The 11592-nt window shown below is 40.1% G+C and overlaps 1 protein-coding gene across 7 annotated transcripts in view; it reads right to left on the bottom strand.

The window, feature by feature from the left end:
* Positions 1-11592, bottom strand: part of NBEA (neurobeachin) — a 623898-nt gene that overhangs the window by 198640 nt on the left and 413666 nt on the right. For all 7 annotated transcript variants that reach the window (XM_033843595.2, XM_073795053.1, XM_019936759.3 and 4 more), the window contains one exon: positions 795-931. In XM_033843595.2, coding sequence (XP_033699486.1) covers positions 795-931 — 137 coding nt within the window. The remainder of the gene's footprint in view (positions 1-794; positions 932-11592) is intronic.

The raw sequence follows: 11592 nt of genomic DNA, 5'->3' as shown, positions 1-11592 counted from the left end.
CTTAGCCTCAGGAAAAAAGTTTACAAATTGCACGATAATATAAAAGTTAAAACAACAATAAAATTGATTTCAGAAGAACTGTAGAGGTATAGAGCTGTTGAATACTCAGGTTTTAAAATTTACAAAATAAGATATAATAAACAAATATTTATGCATTTCAAATCATCAGAATATATACTGTCTGGCACTACACCCACAGAAGAATACAAGCTTTAAACATCTGAGCGCCAGTATGTACTATGTATACACATTTTAAATGAAAGCTTCTCAGATAATTGATTTCTCTTCCCCTTAAAATCACATATAAAACCCATTCTTATTTCAGGAGATGAAAACTGGATGTAATAACGGAGATGAATTTAGAGCTAAATGTGCTCTGTAGTTTTCTTACAACCTTTTAATGAATTATTATTCATACTGCAAGGTACACTTTTGGAAATTAAAAGTGATCTTAGTAAGAAATGTCATGAGACCTTTCCCAGTCTTCCCAGAGAGCCTGAGATGCTGTACCCCAGGAACCTGGGAGCAATTGGCTTCACTACCAAATCTGCCGAAGTGTACACAAAGGCACTCATAGAGAGACCGTTAAAATGTGCATGCTCTGGTATACAGGATTTAAAGTTAATATATTCTTCAATCCCATAAAATAGAGCATGTGTTATTTCATTCATTTTATTTTCTATAAGGATGAGAATGTGCTCCCCTCCCCCACTGTCATTCAAAACCAAGCAAAATTGAAAACCACTTCCTGCCACAAAGCCACCAGTGCTGTACACGGAATCACTCAAACTCACTTTCGTGTCGATCTTCTTGAAGGCAGGATCATCCTCATCCACCTCGAAGTAGATTTCTGTCGTGGTGATGGAAAGAGTCCCCTTGGCCACCACCACAGGAGCAATGAGCTGGGCAGGAGTGCTGAGAACAACTGGGCCTGAAAGAGAGGGTACGGGAGTCAGGCTGCGTCTCTGCGCCCCTCTCCCGCTCCCTCCCAGAAGGGTACCACAGGCTTTTAGTTTTAGATATGCACTGAAAAAATAGTGTCTATATTATGTCTTTCACGTGAGATAAGTCTGCTTAGCTTTTACACACTACCTTATAACGAGACTAGAGACAAATAATTCTATAAAATCTCAAGAGATCAGAATATTGAATAAGTGACTTTCAGTAAGCTAGTCTGCAACCTCTGCTTAGAAATCCTACATGGTTAGTGAGGCGCTGACCTTAACCAGCTTAAAAGTGCAGAACGGACTCTCTTAAGGCCCCGATTCTCCACTGAGCATCAACGGCGTTCCGAGATACGCGCTGGGCAGTCAGCGCCGTCCCCAAAGACCAGCCACCGTGAAAACCCCGTCCCTCTGGGCAGCAGCGTCCCCCCAGGATGGGCGGGAGGACGTGAAGGGGTATAGGGTCTAATATATAAATTCCACTCCGCTAACGGGTTTGCATCTTGCAGGCAGATTAATATCGACATCCTAAGGCGCACCGCACACCGATATACGCGCAAACACGGACATGAAATACATTTTTATGCAGAAAAGAAAGAAAACTGTAGCAGTGACTTTTCTCACCGAGCATAGGTCAAAAATGATGAAATTGTAAGACACCTGAACAAAACGATTCTCAGAAAAGCATTTGAAAAGTGTTGTTTCTCAACTTGTGGGACGAGAGAGACTAAGCTTCAGTAAAAGAAATGTTTTAGAAAGTGTGCCCACTAAGGCGCTGACTTCGAATTCCCTCCATCTGAGTTAAAGTCGAAAATTACAAATTTCACATATTAGAATATTAATTCAAAGTGGCATTACTTAACTGCTCCTTTAAGGTTCCCCGAAGGGGGGACATTCTTCTCTACCCTCGACTTAAAATAAAGACTTAGAAATCAAAAAAATGTTATTTGTTTTTCTGTAGCAAGGGTGCATCATATTCCCTTCCACCCCCGCCCCCCCCCAAATGCAGACAAATGAGTCACAGTAACAGCAGGAGGAAAGCAATGAAAAGGCAGGCCCCCTGCGGTTGCCCAGGCCCGGCCCCCCCGCCCCCCCCGCCGGCGGGTGGCTCCTCGCGGGGAGACCGGCTCGCACCGCCACCGCCACGGCCGCAGCGAGCAGGCCCAGCCCGGCGGCGCGGGGACTGCAGCGGAGTTCGCGCTTCCAGGGAGCAGCACACACCGAATCCACGACCGTCCTGCACAAAGCCGGGCGTTTCTGCCGCGGGAGGACCAGAGAGGAATCGGTCGGCTGCTGTCGCGCTTAAACGGGTGGCTATGGAGCAAACTGTGTCAGTGTCAGCCCGCACCGCCGACCGTGACCGCCTGCCCGGGTCAGGCTAACGCCAAGCCCCTGCTTTGACTTTACGGCTTTCTATCCCCGACGAGCCCGCTCCGGGGGGCCCGGCCCCCGGGCGCGCGGACTCCCGGCCTGGGTCTCGGGCGGGTAGCTTCCGCCTGAGCCGAGCGGAGTCGGGGTCCACCTCGGCTCCATAAGGTTTTTCTTTCCAAAGGGCGAAGCGGTCGATCTAAAGCGCCACTTTAAAGGCTCATCAATCTTAATCTAGGTTGCTCAAGTAATTATGCCCGAATCTCTTGTACGATTACAAGTGGATTTGGGTTTCTATTCCCCAGGCCCTCCTTTGTGTTTATTGGAGGGTCTGTGCGCGCGCTCTGCGGCGCCTCCTGCCTCCGCGCCCCCTCCGAAGCCCCCAACGCTCGGGCCGGTTCGAACCGCTCCCTTAACCCTTAAGCCACCGGGACGCTCCTCTGGATGCCACTTTTCATATTTCCCTTCAGGAGAAATCCAGGAGGTGTACTCTTGATTGGAGTGAGGTGAGAAAGAAGGTGACCTGATTCACATCGGAAACAGTGTCTTCTTACACACCGTTGGGCCTTGATAAAACCTCAGAAAAGTCGTCATTCTAAACACAGAAAGCTAGTGATTTCTGGTTTAACAGAGATTTCTGGCATTTGGAGACGATGAGTGGTCAAAAACATTAAAAATGGCGAACTGCTGCGTTCTCTTAAAATATAATTTAACATATCCAATCAAATTGGAAAAAAAATAAAAAATCATGATACACATTATCAAAACCATACAAACTAATTTATCGAGATATACAGTATTACGAATTTTACGTTCACAATTCCATGAACTTTTAACGGGGGGCACATTTTCGCTACCTGTTTGCGTTTCTGAAAGGCGACCCCGTTTTCCTTTTGATTTTACTCCAATCTCATTCTATTGAATTGAGATTTTCTGGGGGTTTATAAAAGGGCTTCGAACTGGTCCCTCTTTAAGAAAGACACTCATGAAATATTCAGCCTTAATAGTGTGTCATTTTTACCCTTGTCCTTTGGAAATCTCCAATTACAACTTCCAATTCCATAGCATGTTTAAGGAGCGCTGGGTCTTTTTGTTGTAGCCTTCAGGGAGCAAACCAGCCGCAGAGAGAACAGAGTTAATCCACTACAGCAATACAGAGAGGGATTATGTTTTAATCCCCTTTGGGGGAGTCTCTGGATCCGATATTAAAATGTTTACATAAGGCACAATCACAAACCAGCAGATCTTCCATATGGAAGATTTTGTTATTTGAAAACCTTGGATCCCTTTCCAAATAAAAGTAGTTTAGAAAGGGCAGCATGTCTAGATATCAGAGAGATGGTGAGCTGGGAGATTCTGTTCTAGACGATAACTAGGTACAAATTTAATCTCATAACTGTTTGGTGTAGTGAGTTGGGGTATGAGTATAGATATATTCATTCTAATCAATACTATGGCAATAAAAGGATAAATTATATCAATGTCCTCAAGCACACACAGAAGGTGACAGATATTAAAAGACAGTGAAACAAATGGATGGGACAAAACCTCCTCCCCTTGTATTGCTGCATACAATAGTTTAAAATTCTACCATCTGAAGTGGTAACTAAAGGAAAAATAATTTTATTTACCTTTTAGAACTGGCACTATAATGTTTAAGAAATATTGATCCATTACTATTTTTGAAAGGATAGGGATATTACTTGCCATTAATTTAAATGCTAATTTAAAATCTGAACTAGAACAAAGATCACCCAAGCATAATGGAAAGATTCTTTAGAAGAATAAACTTCTCTTTAGAGCCATGGGATCTTTAATCAGTTGAGAGGGTAAACCTAGAGTAGAAAATACATATGTTTTATATTTAGGAAGGGAACTATTCATCAAATATAATTTAAAGTTAGAATGTTAAAAACCACTTGTGGGTTTGGAGGATTCTACTGAAAACATAATTCTAAGCCTATAAGTCTTAATACATCAACTTTTAAACAGAACTTTACAGTTTACACAGTTCTTTTACATTTTTATTTAACTACCAGTTCAGTGTTCACAATTTTGGGGCTATGGATGTGTCAATACCTTCCTGCCAAAGACCACCAGGAACATAACTGTAGTGTAGAAAGTTGGGTTGATTGCTCACTTGCAGTGAGGGAAACATGGGAAGGAACCATGAGATGACTAAGTAAGAGGGTATCAGAAAGGACTTACTGTATTGTAGGATCAGGGCTTTTGTTAAGTGATTTGGGGAAGGGTTCAGGAAGGCAGGGCTTTGCTCTGGGTTGGGCTCTGTCAGGGAGTGGCAATAATTCTGTGATTGGAGATCTTAATAACTCTTATCTAGGACTAGACCTAGGCTAAAAACTGTAATTGACAAAGAAGTAGCAGTCACTCCTATAATGACGGAAGGGGGATGTTAATGTTTAGGCGTTGTGCAGAGTGACCCTGTTTTTGTCTGTGCTTAGACAAAATTACAAAGTTGTTCTTTGCCTCACATCATCATGTGGCCTTGTCTGATGCTGGTATTCTGTGAGGTTGTTTATGTCCAACAGGAGAGCACCATGGCGGAGCTGTGAGCCCCAGGCCAGCTCCCAGTGATACCGAGGCCTCCTTGTAAGGGTCAGGTCCATTTGTTTCCTGAGGTCAGGGGCTGCTTTTCTCTTCCTCAGATCCAGGAATTAATCATTTCTTAAGGGGGGTCAACAGCATTCTGGCTATTAAAAGTCAATTATGGCGATTAAATTCTCAAACGATGCTAAAATTCTTAAAAGTTTCAAAATAAAGCACGACAAAGAATATATATACATAGGGACAAGGAGCTGAAGTTTAATTAAAACTGGCATCGTTACAATTATTTGATGACTTTCAGTTGGCAAAAACTATACTTAGTGTACATGAAATTATGATGTATTTTAGAGTCACTTGAATATTCTCTGACCTTAGTTTAACATTAATACAATTTTATCAGCTGTATGGATTTACTCCAAACTCACTTTGAAACCACATGTTCAATTTGCTTTTGGAACATGTAAAAGACCATTATTTTGGGATAATAAGCATTGACTAATCTTTGCAAAATTACTAAACTTAAAATCCTGCATTATTTAGAAGAAATAAAACTAATCTGAGATCCTTTACGTTTACTGAAAAATGATATCATTCCAAAAAATTTTTAAGATGAAAATATAATAGGTAAAAACTTACAGCTCTATAATGTGATAAAATTTGTAGGAAAATAACTAACAGCATGAGTGACTGAACACATCTAAAATATTTATCACTGCTTTGGACTTATTTTTAAGTAGGGTACTATCAATTTAAAGAAAATGTTTTCCCCACAGAATTAAAAGAATAAAATGTTTGAATCTCAAAGCAACTGAAGAATATGAGAATATGAGAAAGTTGGAACTTTGTTTTGGAATCCTAGGAAAACTTTAGGCATTAAGAAAATGGAGATGTCTGTGTATGAGCCTGAGGGAGAGGGAAGTTAGGAGGAAAATGCTGCAGAAGATCTGAGATTCCTTTTACCCAGAGTACTTACTTCCCTGGGTTTCAAGCATTTGAAATGCCTCAGAAAAAAAGAAAGTATAGTAACAAAATCTCTACCAGTGACGCTTTCCTTTATGTACAGAGAATATTGTTAGTGGTCCAAATATATTAACAGAACAATGATGCTCTGAAATTTCCAAAAACTTTTCTTGTGATGAAAAGAGTTACAGAATATTTTTGCTTAAATCAGGAAAATATAACTTGAACAACTGATAAAATACATAACCCAAGTGTTATAAAGTTAACTTCCAGCATTATTATCTCCTTCCCTAGCATACACACACCACACTACTGATTATATAAACACTGCATAAATCCAAATTTTATACCAAGCTCACTGTGCCCAAGAAGTGGCCTCTTTGTGCTCTCTGGTGACTTTCTGAACACAATCTATCCTTAGATTGAGATGAACAATAATCAATCATCCCCACAGTGCAGTGGTTTCCTTAGATTACTACTGTACAAAATGAGACAGGTGCTTGAGAATGCCCATGAATCTTTTCAGATCTGAGCAAACCTACCTCTGGTAAAACTCAGCTTACCAGAGTCTGAAACAGAAACAGAAAGAATGGAGCCCTCTATATAAGAACAATTGAAGGCTGCATTTTAACAAAGTATCTGTTCACCATGGCAGAGCATCTATCTAAAATCTCATTTAATGTGTTTACAATAAATAATTTTTAAAAGTCCTGAGAGAGAATCTGATAGGCTCTAACTTTAACATACCATTTATTTTTTTGATTCCCTTGTAGGACAGATAATACTTTACGTTAAAAAGAAACAAACAGAAACTAGTGCATTTTCCACAAAGACAAACTTTATAGAAGAAAAAGCTTACGAAGCATATACACTCTAAGTAAAATATTACTGACTTATTTACCAGCACAAAAATATACTAAAAACAGCGATAGTTTTTATGTTCATTGTGATAATTTGCGCTGCCTTTTGATGCACTAAGTGAGCCAGCTGAGATTTGTGTTTCTAGTTATATCACATTCAGTTCAACATATGGAATCCATTTTTCACTCTCTGGAAGAGTATTGACTCTTTTATAGCACTAGGATATCATTTAATGATCAAGAAGAGTAAGTTCCTACTAGACTGGATGAGTGAATAAACCAGGGGAGATGACTTAAATCTACTGTACCAGGAGGACTAGGTCTTTGCACCTCTTGGTTGGACTAGTGCCTTGTCTTTAAGTTCCCATGGTTTCCTGGGCACATCTTTATTGCAGCACTTATATCAGATATTATGTGTTTAGAAGGCTGTTTCTCCCACTTGGTATAAGCTACTTGAAGACTGGGGCGTTATCTTCTGCATCTAACACAGGCTCTGTCACACAGTAAGTAAGCATCTGTGTTTACGGAATTGAATGTAGAATATAGAAAACGATATACACCATTGTTGCATTTTTATGTCATAGTAAAAAGGTCAATTAAAATAATAGATTACATCTTTTATATTTTTCTGGAATTGATTTCAAATCGTTCTTTAAAAATATGAAAAACATTACATTTTATAGAAGAGATCAATTTAAAATATGCTGAAAACCAGTGAGTTACAATGTAATTGGTCAGTCCAGCTATATTACATGCATACTATTATTTTTTTAAATGACGTAATTTTATAACTGCCATATTTTTCCCAGTGTGTAAGTTGTTTCCTCTTTGTAAATTAAATGCTTAGAGAGACATTTAACTCAGCATTCATTCATTCATTCATTCATGTAGTCGACAAAAATTATACACTGTTTTGTGCGCTGAGAGAGAATGCAATAATGTATAAGACATGGATTTTACCCACAAACAGCTTAAAATACATAGTAAAGATAAGAAATACACACGAATAAGCATAGCATAAGGGAGAAAGGGTTTAGCTAAGCGTTGTTGAAGCACTTGATGTATATGATTCTCATTTGTTCCTCATAATGTACCTAGGAGATAGGTACTGCTATGATCTCCATTTTACAGAGGGAAAATGAGACTGGGAGCTGAAGTAACTTAGGGAAGGTCACACAACTAGGAAATGGTAGAGACAGGATTCAAACCCGGTGATCTGACTCCAGGGTATTTACTGTTATGTATACTGCCTCCCACCAAGAGAAGGACAGAAAAAAAAGTTCTATAGGCATTCACAGAACTGTGATGCTTTCCAGCCTTTGTGGGGGGTCAGGGTGAGGCAGTGAACTGAAGTGAGCTGTGATGGATGGGTAGGAGTCAGACTGGTGCACATGCGGGGAAGAGTGTTGTGAAGTAGGAGAAGAGTTTGAACAAACAGATGCAGGATGTGGACAGTAGGAAATAAGATGGGCCAGCGATTAGGAGGTGTAAAGGGGAGCAGTGTGAGACGGGACTGAAAACACACGTAGCCTCCAATGTCAGGTTTTTTTAGGTCAATGAACCAAAGATTAAAGCTCAGGTATTACAGTGTGGAGCAGTGGTGTCTGTCCTTTTTCGGAAGCTCACACATCTCTTAGAGAAGATGACTAAATATATGGCCCCTTCCTAGGAAAATTCACATGTGAACATTCATCCATCCTGCCCGCATAATAAATGAAGTATTCATATTTTGGAGAAAATGAAATTTGGTTATTTATCTTAATGTCTTCCTCTATCTAAAGATTTTTCTGCCTCTGCATTTATCGTTATCCCTTTTTCTCCAGAAAATGTAACTTTCCTCCTGTTCAGGTCAGTTACTCTCTCCATCTGGCATTCGGTCCTACCCTCCTCCACTTTAGCTGCTCTTTTATCTTGGTCTCCTCTCCTTTGTTAAGCTTCTGGACTTCAGTTTTCACCTCTTAGTTCCTCATTCCTATTCACTCCTTTTGGCTTCACCCTCATCCTCTACTTAGGCCAAGGTGTTAGGGACATACATATTAATTAATATGCTAAAAGTTTGGAAAAGTCCTTCCATCAATTAAAAAAAAACACACAATCTGCGTAACATTTTATTTTTAAACTCAGAATTTTCCAAATACCTTTAACTATATTCTTTTCTCACTAGCATATTTCAAAATAACTGTTCCAAGGAATACCAGTTTGAAAGTGACTGAGCCAGAGTTCCTTGACTTCTAAAGCATGCTATAGACATAACTCATTTCACTGCACTTGGCAGAGACTGTGTTTTTTACAAATTGAAGGTTTGTGGCAACCCTGCATCCAGAAGCTTGATAGAGCTTTTTTTTTTTTTTTTTTTCCCCAATAGCACTTGCACACTCCAAGTCTCTGTGTCACATTTTGGCAATTCTCATAATATTTCAAACTTTTTCATTATTATTATATTTGCTATGGTGATGTGTGATCAGTGATCACTGACATTAATACTGTAATTGTTTTGGGGCACCATGAACCCTACCCATATAAGACTAAACTTAGTTGGTAAATGTTGTGTTTGTTCTGACTGCTCCATGGACCCTTCCATTCTCTTGTCTCTCTCTCTCCCTATTCCCTGAGACACAACAATACTGAAATTAGGCCAGTTAATAACCCTGCATTGGCCTGTAAGTATTCAAGTGAAAGGAAGAGTCACAGGTCTCTCACTTAAAATCAAAAGCTAGAAATGAGTAAGCTTAGTGAGGAAGGCATGCTGAAAGCAGAGACAGGCCAAAAGCTAGGCCTCTTGTGCCAAGGAGTTTGCCAAGTTGTGAATGCAAAGGAAAAGTTCTTGAAGGAAATTAAAAGTGCTACTCCAGTGAGCGCATGAATGATAAGAAAGGGAAACAGCCTTATTGCTGACTGGAGAAAGTTTTAGTGGCCTGGATAGAAGATCAAACCAGCCACAGCATTCCCTTAATCCAAAACCTAATCCAGAGTAAGGCTCTGACTCTCTTCAGTTCTATGAAGACTCAGAGAGGTGAGGAACCTGCAGAAGATAAGTCTGAAGCTAGTAGAGGTTGGTCCGTGACATTTAAGGAAAGAAGCCATCTCCATAATATAAAGGTGAAAGGTGAAGCAGCAAGTGCTGATGTAGAAGCTGCACTGTACAAGCAACTTATCCAGAAGATCTAGCCAAGATAATTCATGAAGGAGGCTACACTAAACAACAGATTTTCAACGTAGATGAAATGGTCTTCTACTGGAAGAAGATGCCATCCAGGACTTTCACAGCCAGAGAGAAGAAGTCAATGCCTGGCTTCGAAGCTTTAAAGGACAGGCTGACTCCTTCGTTAGAGGCTAATGCAGTTGGTGACTTTAGGTTGAAGCCAAAGCTCATTTACCATTCTGAAAATCCTAGGGCCCTTAAGAATTATGCTGAATCTATTCTGCCTGTGCTCTATAAAATGCACTAACAAAGCCTGGATGACAGCACATCTGTTGACAACATGGTTTACTGAATATTTTAAGCCCACTGTTAAGACCTACTGCTCAGAAAAAAAGGTTCCTTTCAAATTATTACTGCTCATTGACAACGCACCTGGTCACCCAAGAGCTCTGATGGAGAGGTACGAGGAGATTAATGTTGTTTTCATGCCTGCTAACATAATTTCCATTCTGCAGCCCATGGATCAAGGAGTCATTTTGACTTTCAAGTCTCATTATTTAAGAAATACATTTCAAAAGGCTATAGCTGCCATAAATAGTGATTCCTTTCATGGATTTGGGCAAAGTAAATGGAAAACCTTCTGGAAAGGATTCACCATTCTAGATGCCATTAAGAAAATTCGTGATTCACGGGAAGAGGTAAAAATGTCAACATTAACAGGTGTTTGGCAGAAGTTGATTTCAACCCTTATGGATGACTTTGAGGGGTTCAAGACTTCATTGGAGGAAGTAACTGCAGATGTGGTGGAAATAGAAAGAGAACTAGAATTAGAAGTGGAGCTGGAAGAGGTGACTGATTTGCTGCAATCTCATGATAAAACTTGAAGAGTTGAGGAGTTGCTTCACATAGATGAGCAAAGAAACTGGTTTCTTGAGATGGAATCTACTTCTGGTGAAGATGCTGTGAAGACTGCTGAAATGACAACAAAGGATTAAGAATAGTACATAAACTTAGTTGATAAAGCAGTGGTGGGGTTTGAGAGGACTGAGCTTAATTTTGAAAGCTGCTCTCTTGTGGGCAAATGTTATCAAACAGCACTGCATGCTACAGAGAAATCATTCGTAAAAGGCAGCACCAATCCCTGTGGCAAACTTCACTGTGGTCTTATTTCAAGAAACTGTCACAGCCGCCCCACCTTCAGCACCCACCACCCTGATCAGTCAGCAGCCATCAACATCCGGGCAAGACCCTCCACCAGCGAAAAGATTCTGACCTCCTGGAGGCTCAGATGACGGTTAGCATTTTTTTTTAACAATAAAGTATTTTTACATTAAGGCATGTACATTTTTTTAAACACAATGCTATTGCACGCTTAATAGACTACAATATGATATAAACATTAAACATAACTTTTCTATGCACTGGGAAAACAAAAAATTCATGTGCCTCGATTCATTGTAATACTTGCTTTGTGGTGGGGTCTGGAACCGAACCTGCAATATCTCCAAGGTAAGCCTGTCTTCTCTCCTGTTCTCTTTCTGCCTGACTTCCTTCTTGGTATCCCTGAGGAGCTGTCCTTTGTTGGCCAATTAAACCTTGTTGCTCCACAGGGGATCTGACTTTGGGCTACTACTCTTCTACTTTTATATTCTCACTTTCCTTGGGTGATCTCAGAGGTTTAAATTATGAGCTCCATGCCCAACTTGGTTCTCAAATTTCAAACCATTCTATACATTTGAAAAATATGGATACC

This window comes from Tursiops truncatus, chromosome 18, assembly GCF_011762595.2.
Source record: "Tursiops truncatus isolate mTurTru1 chromosome 18, mTurTru1.mat.Y, whole genome shotgun sequence".
In the NCBI taxonomy this organism is placed as follows: domain Eukaryota; kingdom Metazoa; phylum Chordata; class Mammalia; order Artiodactyla; family Delphinidae; genus Tursiops; species Tursiops truncatus.
This window is presented reverse-complemented; position numbering and strand designations above follow the sequence as displayed.